This window comes from Nycticebus coucang, chromosome 22 (assembly GCF_027406575.1).
Source record: "Nycticebus coucang isolate mNycCou1 chromosome 22, mNycCou1.pri, whole genome shotgun sequence".
Taxonomy (NCBI): Eukaryota; Metazoa; Chordata; class Mammalia; order Primates; family Lorisidae; genus Nycticebus; species Nycticebus coucang.
The window spans coordinates 12,060,076-12,079,055 of record NC_069801.1 but is presented as its reverse complement, the minus strand read 5'-3'; the positions used below and the strand labels follow the sequence as shown (position 1 = coordinate 12,079,055).

Below are 18,980 nucleotides of genomic sequence, written 5' to 3'. Positions count from 1 at the left end.
GCGACATAAAATAAATGTTATTTTTGACCTCTGGACATCAGCATGCCCTACTACTTAAGAAGATGCTTCCACGGGTAGGTCTTGGTGGGAGACAGAGGCAAGGGGTCAAGCTGTTTAGCATAGCCTGCATCACCTGAGATTCCAAAAATTAAGCCCCAGAGAAAAGTGATTTCAAGCAACTACTTTCACATCATCCAAGGACCATACTCTCACAGAAACACAGAAGTTATTTACTACCTTGGAGCAGTTAAGGGCAAATTTCCTGACTTGACACCTTATCCCTGGACTTTTGTCTAGACACACAGCCAGCGGTATGAAAGGTAGCTGCGAGGCTAGATGTGGCATCCTGGTGAGTTTAGCAGTCACGCTGCCAAAAACATTCACCCTTGATATATGCTGACAGAAGTAAAAATATTTATTTTTTTATCTTAAAAATCTGGTCCCACAAAGAGGCCAATACTTTTTTCAGTTCATGGTCTTGACCCTTCAAAAAGAAATCTTTCGATTGAGAGGTAAGTTGAGAAAGGCAATTTCAGAGGTGTGCTCAGATAAAAATAATTTCTTAAGTCTATAAACCTGGACTTCCAGTTCACTGAGCTCCTTCTGTCATTCACAGTCCCTGAAGGAGAAAAGAAAATGGCTGTCTGTAGATAAGGCACTTCAGAAACCACCAAAGAGAAAACCCAAGTCTGCCAGGAGCTGTGCTGTGAATCTGCAAGCCCAGAAAGCCGCCAGCAGACAGGAAGGCTGAGCCCACCTCTGCGACAACACTGTTTCTCCCCACTGTTCCATCTCGCTTCCAGTGCCTACCTGCCTGAAGATGTGAAAAACAGGCACCTGGGCAGAGGTGAGCACGGTTGCCTAAGCTCAGAGCAGCTGCTGACAGTGAGGAAGCCTTCAGAGGCCTCGTTGCTGCACGTTGCCTAAGCCCAGAGCAGCTGCTGACAGTGAGGAAGCCTTCAGAGGCCTCGCTGCTGCACGCTGCAGGAGCAGTTCCTTTTGCAAAGATGAGTTAGTGCAGATTAGCATGTTAGCAAAGCAAAATAGGTAAACACTTTAAAAAGCTGCTCAGTCCTTCAAATTTCCCTCCTGATTGTCTGTTCAAGCTGTAGCCTATAAGTCCGGTAGCAATCAGGAAGGAATCCCTCCCTCCTCTGGAAGGCAGACTGACTGAAGAGGCTACAGCCAATGGGGGTGCAGAAACTCCCCGCTGAGCAGTGATCATGTGACACTTGAGAGGGCTGATCTAAATCCAGGCAGCAAACTCAACCCGTTCGGAGGGCTTGTGCTTAACATGGGTCATTGTGATGGAAGATGTCTAGTCTCAGAGTCTTCTCACGTTAAGAGGATAGATGGGGATAGGGCCCCAGGAGCTTTTCTTCTCCAGTATTCTGGTGCATACTTGAATCCCAGGAAATAGTGTGCCATGGTGCTAATTTACTGCCTCACATGGAGTTTGTCAAGAGCCAGGCAAGAAGGAGAGGAAAGTGGTGCTTCAAACAGAGGCCAGCCAGGGAGTGCTTTGTCCTCCTTCCTTTGACCCAGATGAGCAGCTCCTTCCCAGAAGTCACATGAGGAAAAAGAAACTGTGCTCAGGTTAGAACTGGACCCAGCCTGTGCCTGCCTGAGTCTGGCTGGAAGTTGACCTGTAAAGGGAAGACAGAGAGGTTAGGGTCAGCTGTCTGAAGAGACAAAGTAGTGATTTTTTTTGTTTGTCTGTTTTTGAGACAGAACCTCAAGCTGTCGCCATGGGTACAATGCCATGGCATTAGAGCTCACAGCAACTTCCAACTGCTGAGCTCAAGAGATTCTCCTGCCTCCGCCTCCCAAGTAGCTGGGACTACAGGCGCCTGCCACAACGCCTGGTTATTTTTTGGTTGCAGCTGTCGTTGTTTGGTGGGCCCAGGCTGGATTCGAACCCGCCAGCTCAGGTGTATGTGGCTGGCGCCTTAGCCGCTTGAGCTACAGGCACTGAGTGGAGACAAAGTAGTTTTATAAGTTGACTTATCTCTGGGAAAAAAGTTCTCAGCAGCCAGTTCCTAAATGTTCTAAAGCAGCAGTCAGCGAACTATGGTCCTGAGACCAAGCGGCTGTTTTTTCTTATTGTTAAAATAAACTAGGGTGCCACCTGTGGCTCAGTCAGTAGGGTGTCAGCCCCATACACTGAGGGTGGTGGGTTTGAACCCAGCCCCGGCCAAACTGCAACAACAACAACAAAAAACAGCCAGGCATTGTGGCGGGCGCCTATAGTCCCAGCTAGTCGGGAGGCTGAAGCAAGAGAATCACCTAAGCCCAAGAGTTGGACGCCACAGCACTCTACTGAGGGCAACAAAGTGAGTCCCTAAAATAAATAAATAAATAAAAATAAACTTTATTTATAAAAGACTCTTAAATGAGTTCCATCATGCCTCTTTGTGTTTTTGTAACAAGATTTTATGGCACTAGTCGCTCAAGCGGCCTGCCAAACAATGACAACTACAACCAAAAATAGCCGGGTGTTGGATGGTGCCTGTGGCTCAATGGAGTAGGGCGCTGACCCCATATGCTGGAGGTGGCGGGTTCAAACCCAGCCCCGGCCAAAAACTGCAAAAAAAAAAAAAAAAAAGCCAGGTGTTGTGGCGGGCGCCTGTAGTCCCAGCTACATGGGAGGCTGAGGCAAGAGAATTGCTTAAGCCCAAGAGTTTGAGGTTGCTGTGATGCCACAGCTTGAGACTCTGTCTCAAAAAAACAAAACAAAACAAAACAAAAAAAAGATTTTCTTGATATACAGTTATGCCCTAATTCGTTTACTCATTGTCCGTGGCCGCCCTTGTATTAAAACAGCAGAATTGAGTACCTAGAACAAAGACCACGTAGCCTGAACAGCGGAAACTATTTGCTATCTCATTTTTCACAGAAAATGTGTGCTGACCCCTGTCCTAGAATCCGTCCATATAAATAATGGTGCAAGAGGAATTTAGCATCTTTTCACCCTGACCCCAAATGAAGGCTTTAAATCTTATGATCAGAGAAGGCTAGCCACCTTGCCTCGGAGGTCCCACAGCATGGGCCAAGGTTAGGACCTAGCCCAGTGCTCTGGGAACACTAGGGACAGTGGGGAAAGAAGAGGAAGGTACTGGGGACAAGCAAAGCACTTGGTGAGATGGTTAAAGAACCAGACGGATTTGCAAAAGGTGGCTCCAGGCCACTTAGCAGTAGAGAGCAGCAAAAAGCCTCATGGAAAGAAATGTGCCACCCAAGCAGGCACTCTGGGGCTCCTATCCTCTGGCTGGCTTGAAAATGCCCAAATCAAAGAGCTACTGCTCTCAAAACCAGGAGAAAAGCACACAGAGCAATCTCAGGTTTTTAAATGAACAGCCCTTGCCCCAGCCCCACCACACGTGGCTCTTCTTACCCTGTAGACTTGGCAAAGTCTCCCCAGATGTCTGCGGTGGCAGCGGTGGCAGGCTTGGGTGGGGGCCAGGATACAGTGGCACCACCTACTGATGTCCCCCGAGACCAACAGGTAGGGAAAGAAGAAAAGGGGACAGGAGAGTCAGAGACCTCTCTTTTTGTTGTCTCAATGACCAAATCATGAGATTCAGTAACAAGCTATTTAGGGCAACAAAACAAAGGGTTGCCACATTTTCACCATCTTCTCACCAGCCCTCAAGGGCTCCTGGAGAAAAGGCAGAAAAGCCATGTACAGGCAGGAGGCAGTGGCTCACACCTGTAATCCCAACAGGTGGGAGGCCGAGGCAGGTGGATTGCCTGAGCTCAGGAGTTCTAGCCTGAGCAAGAGTGAGACCTCATCTCTAAAAACAGCCAGGCGTTGTGGTGGGTACATATAGTCCCAGCTATTTGGGAGGCTGAGGACAGAGGATTGCTTGAGCTTAAGAGACTGAGGTTGCTGTGAACTATGATGCCACAGCACTCTACCCAGGGTGACAACAGGAGACTCTGTCTCAACAAATAAAAAAAGAGGGGCAGTGCCTGTGGCTCAGTCGGTAAGGCACCGGCCCCATATACCGAGGGTGGCGGGTTCAAACCCAGCCCCAGCTGAACTGCAACCAAAAAAAAAAAAAAAAAAAATAGCCGGGCGTTGTGGCGGGCACCTGTAGTCCCAGCTACTCGGGAGGCTGAGGCAAGAGAATTGCTTAAGCCCAGGAGTTGGAGGTTGCTGTGAGTTGTGTGATGTCATGGCACTCTACCGAGGGCCATAAAGTGAGACTCTGTCTCTACAAAAAAAAGAGGCTGGGCATGGTGGCTCACACCTCTAATTCTAGCAGTCTGGGAGGCAGAGGTAGGTAGATTGCTTGACTCACAAGTTCAAGACTAGCTTGAACAAAAGCAAGACCCCCATCATTACAAAAAAACAAAGAAAATCTGAGACAAGCGAATATCTTGAGTCTCAGCACCCGCAGGACAGTGGTTTTGGCGCCACCATATACACTGAGGGTGGTGGGTTTGAACCCAGCCCAGGCCAACCAAACAACTGCAACAAAAAAATAGCTGGGCATTGTGGCAGGTGCCTATAGTCCCAGCTATTTGGGAGGCTGAGGCAAAAGAATTGCTTAAGCCCAAGAGTTTGAGGTTGCTGTGAGCTGTGATGCCACAGTATTCTACCCAGGGCGACACAGTGAGACTCTGTCTCAAAAAAAAAAAAAAAAAAAAAAAAGAGGATCTCTTGAGCCCAAGAGTTGGAGGTTGCTGTGAGCCATGATGCCACGGCACCCTACCCAGGGTGACAGTCTGACAATCTGTCTCAAAAAATAAAATAAAATAAAGCACGTACAAGGTGGAAGGAGAGCACCAGTGAGGGCAAGTCATGGGCCATCTATCTTTCCTACCTGAAGCTGACTGATTTTATTTTCAATTGCTTTTGCTGAAATCTGTTTGAAATTTGCTATATCCTGTCCAGGCTTCTTGAATGGTGAATGCCCACCACCTGCAAAATCATCTTTCTATAAGCCTGCAGTCCAAGTGCCTGGATCAACCAGCTGAAAATACAATGTGCCAGACACGTGCCAAGTCCCAGGCCCCGAACTAGTTAGGGTTGGGAAGAGCCTTCCAGAAGAGGTACCACAGAAGCTGATCCTTGTTCTTATCTCTTCACAGAGGTGGGTGGTGTGAGGGGGCTGCAAAGCCTCCTTTTTATTGTACCTTTCTGGCACCTTCCCCAGTGTTGCCTACTGTCCCTTCTGAAGGTCCTGTGTCTGCCACCCTCGGCTTTCCCACTGATTTGCTATTTCTAATCTGCTCTGGGGTGGGAGACCAGATAAAACTAGGGCCCTCAATGATTAAAAAGTTTTCCAGTTCAGTGCTTCCGGCACATTATCTCATCTACCTCACCACAGCCCCTAGGGGAAAATAGGTGGGAACGTGCGACTTGTACAAGTCACTTAAGTTTTAGTTTTCTTATCTCTAAAAGGAGGACAGTAACAATGAGTACTTCACAGGACTGACAGGAAGATTAAATAAATATGCATGAATGCTTAGAACAGGCCCTGCACATGGGAACAATAACAGCGCTATTAATAAAATGAAAGCTAACGTTCAGTGAGCACTTACAACGTTCCGGAAATTATTCTAAGTGCTGTGTACTCATCAGCCCATCTGATCCTCACAAGAAACCTATGTTATGGTATCATTACTTCCCCCACCCTATACATGAGGAAACTGAGGCACAGAGCAGCAAGCAATATTCTGATCATAAAACTGGTAAGCTGATATTTGAACTAAACCAGTCTAGCTCTGAAACATACAGCAAGTGCTCAATAAAGGTTTTTTTTTTTTTTTGAGAGAGAGTCTCATTTTGTCCCCCTCAGTAGAGTGCCGCAGTGTCACAGCAACCTCAAACTCTTGGGCTTAAGCGATTCTCTTGCCTCAGTCTCCTAAGTAGCTAAGACTATGGCACCTGCCACAAAACCCGGGTAGTTTTTAGAGATGGGGTCTTGCTCTTGCTCAGGCTGGTCTTGAATTCCTGAGCTCAAGCAATCCACCCGCCTTGGCCTCCCAAGTGCTGGGACTATAGGTGTGAGCCACCGTGCCTGGCCCCAATAAAGGCTGTTGTTATTCCCAACTTATAGGTACCATTTTGTCTGTAGACACGCTAACTATCTGTCTTACACATCAGAACACAAGCCCTTGAGAGCAAGGACTTTATGCTGTACTTACAGTATCCCAGTGCCTAAAGTCCACCTGGCACATAACAGGTGCTCCACATTACCTGTTAGAAATGCACAGCAACTGAGGGATGGCCTAAGACCCTGGCTCCAGACTTTAGTGGGCATACAAATGAGAATAAAAATAAGAATGCAGGCAGGGCACTGTGGTGGCTTATGCCAAGAGGCCAAGGCAGGTGGACTGCCCGAGCTCAGGAGTTGCAGACCAGCCTGAGCAAAAGGGAGACCCTGTCTCTACTGAAAAAACAAACAAAAAACCAAAAAACTAGCCAGGCACAGTGGTGCCTGCCTGTAGTCCCAGCTACTCAGGAGGCTGAGGCAAGGAGATTCCTCAAGCCTGAGCTATGACACCACAGCAGTCTACCCAGGGTGACAGAGTGAGACTCTGTCTCAAAAAGAAAAATTAAAAAATAAAAAAAACAATCCTGGTGCCAGGGCAGAGGCTCACGGTTGCTACTCTTGCCACTCTCCTGGCTGGAATATTCCCTACAGGGCTAAAGTCTGAAGTTCAACCTCCAGATAAGGGAGCCAATGTCAGGAAAACAGGAAAATTCCTGTCAGGTGGCTGTGAGAGCTGTGTGAGGAAACTGGCTGGGGACAATCTCCCAGCTGGGTTAGGCTAAGCATCAAACTGGGTGTGGCGGGGGGAGGGACTGCCAGAAGCAAAAGGCTGCAGCCCCAGCACTTCAGAGGTTGACCTTACACACTAATTTCTGGAATCCTGGGATCTCCAAAGCACTCATCAGCACAGCCTGCTGGGCCTTGCAGCTTCCCAGCACCGATGCTTTGATGTGGCGCTCACTCCAAACTACATCTCCAAATGGATTTCCCACCACTCACTTTGATACGCCTCATGCTGCTTCCATCTCCCTACACATACCAGGTGTCTAAAAGTCTGAGGTGCATTCTTGCTCTTCTGTGTGGCATACCAACTTCCCTTTCCCCAATCTCCATCCTTCAAGGTCTAGATCAGCGGTTCTCAACCTGTGGGTTGCGACCCCTTTGTAACAATGAAAATACATCGCGGCATTAGGAAGGTTGAAAACCACTGGTCTAGATCAATGTCATCTCTTCCAGAAAGCCTCCCCAGATCACACTAGCTAGGAGTGAGTCTACTAGCTATGAGTGAGTCTAGGCCTCATACACTTGGTCCTGTGCCTGTGATTCATCTCTCCCACTGCACGTGAGCAGAGACTATGTCTCCATCACACACTCACTCAATACCCACTGAGGAGCCGCTGAGAACAGGAAACCTCTATGTGATAATGTCACAGTAAAAAGCCAGTCCCAGTTCCTGCCTTTCATGGGAGTACAAACACCATAAAGGGTAAGCAGAAGGTGTTAGGAGAATAGGGGAATACACACCTTATCTGGTGTGTAGGATCAGCTTTGGGGTGCCCACCTTCCATTTGACATACACAGGGATTAAATGACGAATCAGTGTGTGAAGGAGGGAAAACGCGGAGCCCAGCTGTCAGGAAGGAAAGGAACCCACACGAGCAGAGTTAGCAGTCTCCCCCCGAGCACCGACCTGAACCGGGAGCAAGTGCTGACTGGGTGAGGGATCCCCCAGCAGGTAACTGCTCCCCAGGAGGAGGGATTAGCGTGGAGGTTTTGCCCCCTGGAGGCGGGGGGAGCAGGCTCAGCCCTCCTGTGCTGGCAGGCCGGACCCGGGGAGTCCCAGCTGCTCCTTCCTTCTTCTTCATGTTCTAAAGAGAAGAGGGGAATCCAAATCAGTCAATTCTGCTACATTCCCACTGCCACTGGTCCTATGGGAGGCCGAGGTAATTCCTGGACTCCCAACATCTACATAAGCAAAAGATGGTCCTATCTAGCACCTTCATTGTTAAGAGCTATATTCAATGCATCATAATTCTGAATCTGTCACAAATATGGTTCATATTAAAACCCAGCACCGCACTTCATTAATCATCAAGGAAATATAAACCTTTTAAACTACAATGATATTCCATCCCATACCCACCAGAATGGCTAAAATAGAGGCTATCAAGTATTGACAGTGATAGGGAGCAACCACTCACACACCACTGGTGAAACTTCCTTGAAAAACTATTTGAAAGTTCAACAGAGAAACTTATGACCCTGCGATTTGACCCCTATCACAATAAAAATGCATACACATGTGCACCAAAAGACAGGAAGTCAAACATTCCCAGAGGCTCTATTTATAATAGCCCCAAACTGCAAACTACCAAACATCCATCAACAGCAAAACAGATAAATTGGGAACATTCTCACAGTGGCACGTGCCACAACAATGAGAAGGAACAGAATAAAAGCAACAATATGGACTACGCTCACAAATGACACACTGAGCAAAGGAAGTTGTATCAAGAGACCACACAATGCACGAAAGTTCAGAACATAAAAAGGGAGGCTACGCAAAGTCAGGATATGGTTGCTCAGGGTAGGGAGTTATTGGCAGGGATCGGGAAGGGGCTTCCAGGGTGCTGACGGTATTCTTCTTGACAGGGGTGCAGGTTTATATATTTATAAGTCTGGCTTTAAACATTCACTGAGTTTTGCATTTATGATGTGTGCACTTTTCCACATGCATATGATACTTCGATAAAAGGTTTTCCTAAAGACAGGGCAGCAAGCATGAGTCAGAAACCAGCATGAGGTACACAGATGAAAACAATGTGGTTCCCTCTTTATAAGGAAGCAGCAGCTTAAGCAATCACTTCAGCCCTGAAGTCAAAAGACCTGAAAGACCCTCCTGTGAGTCCAGCTGGGCCAGCTACTTCACGCTCTGTGACCCTGGGGTAAGTCCCTTAGCCTAAGCCTCAATTTCCTTGTAACATAGAGAACGGGGAAGATGGTTACTTCATATGAGAAATGCCTAAAAAAAAAAAAAAAAAAAAAAAATACTACCTGGCCCACAGCTGATGCTCATTAAATGTTAGTTTCCTCCAAGCAAGAAAAAGAATCACATCCCAACCAGTCCACTGGATTGGATTTGTATTTTCTCTTAAGGGCCAGCTGGCCGACTTCAAGGGTCTCAAATCATCACCAGCATAAAGCAGAAAAGAGGAGAAAGAGATGGTAAGTAAAGAGGAAAGGCATTGTTTTAGAGTTACAAAGTCTCTTCAAAACAACAAACTCATTTTGTCCTTGGTTCTCCCAAAGTAGGATTCTAACTCCGTCTCCCCACTCCACCGCCCTGTACCCAGGTTAAAGTCAAGCCCTGGCAACCCACCTCAACCTGCTCCCATTCACAGGAGCTAACAGGGAAGAGCCAGATGCAGAGCAGCTCAGAAGAAAGGTATGGAGCCAGGACACCACCACCGGCAGAAGCTGGCCATGACCCCCAGCGCCCATCTCAACACCTTCCTGCCCAGAACTCTCCCAAATCTTCCTTGCTCAAGGCACAAGGCCAAAATGCAGTCTGGAATGAGCATCCTGACCCCTCTAGAACCAGGACAGAAACACCATCTCTGGCGGCAAATGACTGATGCTCCTTCGCAACTCAGGTTTTGCACTGCTGAACCACCTTTGAGCCCCCTTCCCTTACTTATAAGTCGCTCCTTCCAGGAAGCCTTCCGTGGTTCCCCCAACTATGGATGTGTGCCCTTCCTTTAGGAGCCCATCGGACCCAGGCTCCGCTCAGTGGGAGAACCTCTCCAGCCATGTTGTAATCACACTCTACCTGCCTGTTTCCACTCAATTCTGAGCTCTATTAAGACCAAGAATCCTCTTGGTCACCTAGTGTAGGACCTGGCACAAGGCAGCTGACCAATGAACATCTGCTGAACTGATGGAACTGAATTGCGAGTGGGCTGGGGGGTCACAACGACTACATGACCACGGCCACCACAGCCACGCAAGGGTGGGACTCACTGCGATACTGAGCTTGATCGTCTGGCCCTCCTTGAAGCCTAGGTCCAGTTTGGGCCCTTGGTCTGGATTCTGGGCTTGTTTTGCAAATTCACACTGCTGTTTGACCCACCTGGGGAGAGAACCAGAAGAAAACAGTGAGGAAGGAAGAAACCAACTATCCCACATTCACTGCTGCCTGCCACCTGCCCAGGCTGAGTGACAGAAAGAGTGCCGGCTTGGGAGGTGGGCCTGAATTCCAGTTCTGGTTCTGACACTTAAGCAGCTGCATGCACATCTGTTTCCTGAGCAGCACAATAAGCTGGAAATTCGATAGGTCTTAAAGATGGCTGTGAGAATTCAGGAAGACCACTTAAGTAGAGGGTTCTAACACTGTCTCCACGAAATGTGACAGCCTGGCCCTTTCCTCCCTGACAATGGCATAAGAACTAAGACACGGTCTCTATACTGCCCCACTAAAGCTCCTAAGTAGATGAGAGGCAAGAAAGATGCTGAGAAGTAGAGGGCAAGACCAAGGTCTCCCACCCTCCATGCAACACCGTCCAGCAGCCACGTGGTACAGAGGCACCCAGGTGAGAGGCTGGGACTGCCTGCTCCCTAGCAGCAAGTGTCAGAGCCCTACAGATGGCAGAGAAGGACTTTCCTGCCCTTTTAGCTTCATAAAGAGTATCTGCTGGGTGGCCTGGGTATCAAAGCACCATTTACTACAACAGCCCCCCAAAAGTCAAAGGAGCCTAACAAGGTCCTGGTAAGGGCACAGATGTGACAGCCTGAAGTCTGGCCTAGCTGAGTGTGATGGAGAGACAGGCCTTGGGAGAAGGGAAATTCACAGCAGACATGGGGACTGGCAGAGCAGAGAGAAGGCAGCCTACCCCAAAGGAGAACTGTGTTCTCCTGAGGCTTTGCTAGCAGACAAGTCACACACAACCCTAACCTGGGAGATCATTCTCTCTCTCCAGGGAAAGAAGGAAGGAGGTGTGAGCACATGTCTCCCAGAACCACTTACTTGAAATGGTCCTGCAATGCAACGTTGAAGTCAAAGGCATCACCTCGGTCCCCAAAGCCAATTCCAATAAATGCCCGTCGCCCTGGAGGACAGCACATGATCAGTCCCACTTTCCACAGCAGAGAAAACCTTTCTCAGGAGGAGGGAGCACCAAGACCAACACGTACCGTTTCCATCTTCGATGCGGATAACAAAGTACCTGCTGGAATCTGTCACGCTCTCCACAGCTGTGCCAGGAAACTGATCCACTGGTGCCTGAGCAAAGAGCTCCCCTAAAAGGACAAGTTAGGGTGAGCCTCGATCCCCCTCCCAGCCTAATGCTGCTATCACACTACTGGGGCCTTTTTCCTGCAGAGCAACTCTGGTGAGCTGAGGTAGATGGGCAAACCTTACTCTGGGATTCAAATCAAATCCACTGTTGTGGAACGAAGACACAAAAATAGAACTAATAAGAAGTTTAAGTCGGGGCTCGGCGCCTGTGGCTCAAATGGCTAAGGCGCTAGCCACATACACCTGAGCTGGCAGGTTCGAATCCAGCCCAGGCCCACCAAACAATGACAGCTGCAAACAAAAAATAAAAAATAGCCAGGCATTGTGAGGGCGCCTGTAGTCCCAACTACTTGGGAGAGGCAAGAGAATGGCTTGAGCCCAGGAGCTGGAGATTGTTGTGAGCTGTGATGCCATGGCACTCTACCCAGGGCAATAGCTTGAAGCTCTGTCTCAAAAAAAAAAAAAAGAAGTTTAAGTCGGGCAGCGCCAGTGACTCAGTGAGTAGGGCACCGGCCCCATATACCAAGGGTGGTGGGTTCAAACCCAGCCCCGGCCAAACAAAAAAATAGCTGGACATTGTTGCAGGTGCCTGTAGTCCCTGCTACTCGGGGGACTGAGGCAAGAGAATCGCCTAAGCCCAGGAGTTGGAGGTTGCTGTGAGCAGTGTAACACCACAGCACTCTACTGAGAGCGATAAAGTAAGACTCTGTCTCCACAAAAAAAAAAAAAAAAAAAAAAAGATGTTTAAGTCAGAGATGGCTGACAGGTCAAATCAGCCCACAGTTCAGGATGTTTTATTTAATTGCCAAACATTTCTTTTTTTTTGTTTTGTTTTGTTTTGTGGTTTTGTGGCCGGGGCTGGGTTTGAACCTGCCACCTCCGGCATATGGGACCGGCGCCCTACTCCTTGAGCCACAGGCGCCGCCCTAATTGCCAAACATTTCAAAATGAGATCACATGGAAAACAATCCAAATTTCTTGCTTCCCTTACAATTACGCTCTATCAGTGCTGGGCATCCATCCCCACCTGAGATGAAGAGGCCAGAACTGCCACCTACCCATTCCATCTGCTTTACTTTCTCATGTTACCTGCCTGGACCATGAACAGCCTGGCACAGGTAAAACACACCACATCTTCAGAAAAGGCCTAGTACTTGAGGCGGACTGTAAGAAGGGTCAGTGAGCCCAGTGGGAAAAAGGGAGGTCATTCTTGTACCCAAGGAAGAATCTGAAATGGGATGACTTAATTCAATCTTAGGGCAAAAGAGTGACTGGCTTTAAAAGGGGCCCTGTGAAATGCATCCCCTGGTTATCAACTATGGCTCTGTACAGGTGCAGCGCAACACACAACTTTTGTAAGCATTAATGACTGGCATCATTTTTGCATGTGTGATCCTCTGTTGGTGCTTTAAACATTTAACCAAATATTTCCCAAGGCCTGTGGTTTGGAGATGACTACTGTGTAATCAAGGCTGAACTGAATTAAAGCTGATGGCTCTATAGAGTTTGCAGCTCCTTGGTAGTTCATCTGCCCTCCACTCTAGACTCACCTGGATGCCTCAGCCTAGAGCAGTGGTTCTCAACCTGGAGCAGTTTTGTCTACAAGAGGCCCTGGCAATGTCTAGGGACATTTTTGGTTGCCACAACATGGGAGGTGCTACTGGCATCTGGTAGGTAGAGCGCAGGGATGCTGCTAACTATCTCACACTGGATTCCACAGCTCTTCACAACAAAACCTCATCTGGCCTCACTGTCAAAAGGCTGAGAATCCCTGGCCTAGAGTAATGTCCTCACTGCCTCACTCCACAGCCCTGAGCTACCAACATCTTGGGGCAGGTCCTGCAGATGAGGCTCAGGCCTAAGCGGTGGCTTTCACATTAGGCAGTCATGTTATAGACACAGTTTCCAAACTCCCCGGAGAACAAAAGATGTTGCCATTTCCTTGTGTTACAGTGGGGCTGGACACAGGGTCAGTGATATCTCAGCAATTCTCTGCCCTAACCATGGCGGCTGCCTCTTCAAAGTGCTCTGCAACCAAAACCTACCCTGTCTACCCATGCTCCAGAAGAATAAATCAATGCTTTGAGCAGGTTCACAAAGCAATTAGATATAGATCTGCTCACTTCCTATTTCCAACAATCTTTTTTTTTTTTTTTTTTTGGCCGGGGCTGGGTTTGAACCCGCCACCTCCGGCATATGGGACGGGTGCCCTACCCCTTGAGCCACAGGCGCCACCCTATTTCCAACAATCTTGTGAAGAGGAACTAATGTGATACTCATTTCAATACAAAGGAGGCCAAAGCTCAGAGGTCATGTGGCTTGTCCAAGGCCCAACAGCTCAGGCAGAAGTGGTGTTAAGTTCTGAGAAAAGGCAGCCAGTTCTGCCCCTAAATCTCTGCATGTTTTTCGGCTCCAAAGGAAAATCTGCATCAGAAAAAAACAAATGACCCAATGCTGTGGCACCTGACTGAGCAGGCAATGGGCCTGATCTCCACTGGGAGGGTCTCAGGCTGGACTATTCCAAACAACCACCCCTCTATAGCACAACCAGAGGCACTGGTGGGCCAAGGCCTCCAGAGAGGCTTCTCCAGTATAACCGAACCCAGCACAGCCCAGCTTGGCTTGGCCTCTTGCCACAGAAGAGCTGAGTAGGGGGGTGATTGGTGGATTACACCTGTGGTGCATCTTACAAGGGTACATATGAAACTAAGTAAATGTAGAATATAATTGTCTTAATACAATAACTAAGAAAATGCCAGGAAGGCTATGTTAACCAATGTGATGAAAATGTGTCAAACTGTTTATAAAACCAGTGTATGGTGCCCCATGATCGCATTAATGTACACAGCTGTGATTCAATATTAATTAAAAAAAAAAAAAAAAGAAAAGAGCTGACTAGGACAATTCCCAGCCTCTTATCAGTTAACGGGCACAGTCGGCTCTGGGGACTTCACATTTAGCTGATAAACAGAATCCCTGAAGAACAACCAGGGCTCAGCAGCTTATCTTTGAGGCAAACGGAAGGGCTTCTTACTTCCTACTGGGACCATCTGCGAAGCTCCTCTCCTTGGCCTCCAAAGTTACTACTTTCCTAAGGACTCCCAAAAGGAACATGTGATTGACAAGAGATACTCCTTGTAACACCTGACGACAAGTGGGGGAATGAAGGCAGCTTAAGGGTACTCTTGTGTCTGATTTCCAGGCAGGTTCCCGTGACCCCTGAGCAGCCTTGCCAGGCCCTGGCTGCCTTCTCTTTCTTATAACAGGAGGTGCAGCACCTCAGCCCAGTGTGGCCCTCTTTGTCTTTACCTGAGGTCCTGTCCTCCAGCTTGATGTAGGCCACCTGCCCCTTTGCAGTGATCCTTAGCCGACCACTCCATGACGGCTGGTCCAGCTGCCACTCTGCGGCCCTAAGGGTACAAACACCACTGAGCTTCTGCGAGAGGCTTCTGCTCCATGACTCCAATGCTGGGGATAAGCATGGGAAAGGCTGCTTGTTCTAGACCAAGGGTTGGCAAATGTTTTCTGTAAAGGCCAAACAGGAAATATTTTTGGCTTTGCAGGCAACTCTGCTGTTAGAGAGTGAAACCAGTAGACTCTTTGCACATATTGGTGCTTTAAGTATTTTAACAGAGTATTTTCCACTCTGTAGAAGTAGCTGTATTTTCAGAGGGGTTTGTTTTTTCTTTTTTTTGTGTGTGTGGTTTTTGGCCAGGGCTAGGTTTGAACCGGCCACCTCCGGCATATGGGACCGGCGCCCTACTCCTTGAGCCACAGGCGCCGCCCAGAAGTAGCTGTACTTTAATAGAATTATACAGACACTAAAATCTGAAATTCCTATCATTTTCACAATTTGTCCTTTGTCGGGCACAATATTCCCAGCCCTTTGGGAAGCTGAGGTGGGAGGATTGCTCAAGGCCAGAGTTTTGGGCCCAGTCTGAGCAACAGAGCAAGACTCCATCTATACAAAAAAATTTTTAAATTAGCAGAGCATGATGGTACCTGCTTGTAGTCCCTACTGTTTGGGAGGCTGAGGTGAGAGAGGATTGCTTGAGCACCCAAGTTCAAGGTTACAATGAGCTATAATCATACCACTGCACTCCAGCCTGGGTAACAAAGTGAGATCCTGTCTCTAAAATAAAAAAATAAAAATTTACCAAAAGCTTTCTTCCCTTAAGCAGCCTGAGGTGATTTGTGAAAATGATTCACTAGTCACCTGACCCAGAAAACCCCACAAAGTCATGCAAGAGGCTCAAATCTTCGTGTTCACTTAAGAACACACGTGAAACTTACCAGGCCATCAAGGGTGTGCATATATGAAAAGCCACCAAGTATCTAAAGGATGTCACTTTAAAGAAACAGTGTGTATCATTCTGACGTTACCATGGTGGAGCTGGTAGGTGTGCCCAGGCCAAACAGTGGGGTTGGACACAGGGTTGGTGGTCTAAAAAGAATGCTGAATTTAAGGGTTTAGATGGATATTCTCTGGTCATTGAGCATATCCAAGTGAATAAAACACCCGTGATGCGTCGCCGAACTTAACAGAGTTCATGGTTGCATGAACCTATCCATGAGATCCCCCTGCCACACTGAGATGATCCTTACTGAGAAGGAACAAATTTTTCCCAAACCAGAAGAGGTAGCACAGAAGAAAAAGATATCCCAGAAGAAACAAAAAATTACGGCACAGGAATAGATGCAACAACAAAAAAATGCAAATAACAGCAAAAAAAAAATTATCAACAACTTAATAATGTAAAAACCATCCTTGTGGGCGAAAACACAGCAAGTTGTAGCTTGCTGACCCCTGTTCTAGACCACAGAGACTTTCCCCGAGTCAGATGTGCTTCTAGTTTTCTTTCTATAGAGGAAGTAGCTATGGGGCCTATTTCTGTTTAAGACACTGCTAGGCTATTACGGTTAGAACGACCATTTGGGACCTAAGACTATCTTGGAGGACAAATACAGAGAGGACCAATCATTAATAGAAAGAGAAAAAAGGCTAGGCACAGTGGCTCACACCTGTTACTCTACCAGTGCGGGAGGCCGAAGCAGGTGAATTGCTTGGGCTCAGGAGTTGGGAGACCAGCCTGAGCAAGAGAAAGACTCTGTCTAAAAAAAAAAAAAAGGGCAGCGCCTTTTGAGCAGGGCGCCGGCCCCATATACCAAGGGTGGCGGGTTCAACCCCAGCCCTGGCCAAACTGCAACAAAAAAATAGCCGGGCATTGTGGCGGGCGCCTGCAGTCCCAGCTACTCGGGAGGCTGAGGCAGGAGAATCGCCTAAGCCCAGGAGTTGGAGGTTGCTGTGAGCTGTGTGACACCACAGCACTCTACCGAGGGCAATAAAGTGAAACTCTGTCTCTACAAAAAACAAAAAAAAAAAACAAACAACTAGCTGAGCATTGTGGTAGGCACCTGTAATCCCAGCTACTGGGGAGGCTGAGGCAAGAGAATCATTCTGAGACCAAGAGTTTGAGGTTGCTGTGAGCTATGACAGCACTGCACTCTACTGAGGGTGTCAAAATGAGACTGTCTCAAAAAAAAGAAAGAGAGAGAGAGAAAGAGAGCAATAGTACATGTGAGAAAAGTGGGTGGGTGTTTAAGAAATACGTTTTCAAAGGTATCCCAGGCAGGTGGTGCCTGTGGCTCAGTCGGTAAGGCGCCAGCCCCATATACCGAGGGTGGCGGGTTCAAACCCGGCCCCGGCCAAATTGCAACCAAAAAAAAAAATAGCCGGGCGTTGTGGCGTGTGCCTGTAGTCCCAGCTACTCGGGAGGCTGAGGCAAGAGAATCACTTGGGCCCAGGAGTTGGAGGTTGCTGTGAGCTCTGTGAGGCCACGGCACTCTACCGAGGGCCATAAAGTGAGACTCTGTCTCTACAAAAAAAAAAAAAACAAAAACAAAGGTATCCCAGGCAGAAAGAAAACCAGGAAACCACTGACCCACAGCCATAATCTTGTTTGGTTCTTTCAAAACAATAACTTCTCATTTGAGTTCTAAGAAGTTGCTAGGTAAAACCCCCAAATAGCAAGAACCACGGGTGTTTCCAAGAGGCTTTTTTTGGAAGTCCCTAAGCACATGTCAGTTCCCGAGAACTCTGGACACAGGTTGTTTTGGCGGGTCACACAAACTGCAGACTCTCAATTCATAACTCAGCAGTCCCAGTTTCGGTTCCTCTTCCTGGAGAAACAGGCCTTGAACAGGCCTTCACAGTAAGAAGAGCTCTAAGGGAACCAAACCCATCCTACTAAAGATCCGACAGGGGAATGAGGGTAGACAACCATCTCTGGTTTGAAGATCCATGTCTAGGTAGATGATAGAAAGCAAATGTTATTTCTGTTGTTATTATTGTTTTCACACTATTTTTAAATTACATCATGGATCTAATAAAGTGTTCAATAAAACATTAGTTCCCTGGAAAATCTACTATGAGCTCACGTTAATACAATTGGAAAGCAATAAAGGGACAGATATGTGGACATGCTATCATTCTTGTAAGGCAAGCCAATCCTGTATTTCCAAACAGCTTGGACAAACAATTCCTTCAAGAGCCACCCCTTCCTCTCAATTATGAACAACCCACCACCACTCATTGGCACAAACAGCCATAACCAGGTTGTCTATATTAAGTATATCTTTTTTCTTTTAATATTTTTGCCTTGTGTTTAACAGGTAATGCATACACAGGGTAATAAAATGCAAACAGTACAAAAGGATGCCGAGTGAAAGGAAGTCTCCCGATGCCACTCCCCTAAGGCAGTTTCCTGTGTTTCCTTCCAGAGATACTCAATTTACAAATAACTGTATGTTTACTCAACTCAGGTGAAGATTACACCAGAGAAGTGTGGATTCCTCCCAACTGCTACAGGTTGTGATCAAGACTGAAATTCGTGCGAAGGGATCTGGCTAAGGAGGGGACCCTGGACTTCAGCTGTCAGCTTCAAGTTCCCTGGGATAGGTCCTTTTTAGCCGGTTCGGGGCTCCGTCCCCTCCCATCAGAGATTTCCTTCTGTGACTATGTCCCTTCCCCCTCATGGCCACCCGTTAGTGCCGAAAGAGAAGGGTCTGTGGCACCACCATCCGCGCCCAAGTTCAGAGTACCCGGCAGCCCACCGGGGTCCCCAGCCGCTGGACATGGCTTTCATGCCTTCCCTGCAGGCAGGAGAACCAAGCGTCGTACTGACGACCAAAACTCTGGGTCCCCTTCCTTGTTCAGCTCTCCAACTGGAAGAAGCCGCAGCATCACCCCCCCCTCGCCCCTAAACTGGCCAGGGCAGTCCTCGGCTCCCGCAGTGGGTGTGTCGGGGTGGCGGGAAAGGGTTCAAATCGGGATTAGCCTGGCCCGGCGGCGGGAGGTCACCTGTAGCCGCGATTGGTGGCTCGCGGAGGGATGCGGTAGACGTGAACCTCTGGCTTAACGCAGAGAACTGACTCGTACTCGCCTTCCTCCATCTCGGCGTCCGGAGCCCACCGAACTTCCGGCTCCTTTTTCCGCCCCGCCCCCGCAGGGCCGGAAGCGGTGCGACTCTATGACCAGACTCTGGCTAGAGCGGCAACTCGTGGGCCTCAGTACCTCCTCGCCGATGCGCCCTCTGCTGGACAACCTTGCTCAAGACACGTGGTGGACAAGTCCCTGGCACTGACTTCGCAGGACCACTCTGGGGACTTCTCTTTTTCACGTA

At 48.2% G+C, this 18,980-nt stretch overlaps 1 protein-coding gene across 2 annotated transcripts; it reads right to left on the bottom strand.

Annotated features, from left to right (window-relative positions):
* Positions 1 to 397: 397 nt before the first annotated feature.
* On the bottom strand, positions 398 to 18,800 carry NECAP2 (NECAP endocytosis associated 2). Of its 2 annotated transcripts, none has more exons than XM_053576178.1 (8): positions 18,659 to 18,800; positions 14,608 to 14,708; positions 11,196 to 11,300; positions 11,029 to 11,110; positions 10,026 to 10,134; positions 7,696 to 7,873; positions 3,395 to 3,482; positions 398 to 1,646 (listed from the first exon to the last, which is right to left on the bottom strand). In XM_053576178.1, exons 1-8 carry the CDS (start codon positions 18,748 to 18,750, stop codon positions 1,598 to 1,600), a joined length of 804 nt encoding a protein of 267 aa, XP_053432153.1. In that variant the 5' UTR covers positions 18,751 to 18,800; the 3' UTR covers positions 398 to 1,597. The 2 variants fall into 2 exon arrangements, with proteins under 2 accessions (XP_053432153.1, XP_053432154.1); XM_053576179.1 differs by having other exon boundaries at positions 3,395 to 3,479.
* Positions 18,801 to 18,980: the final 180 nt, after the last annotated feature.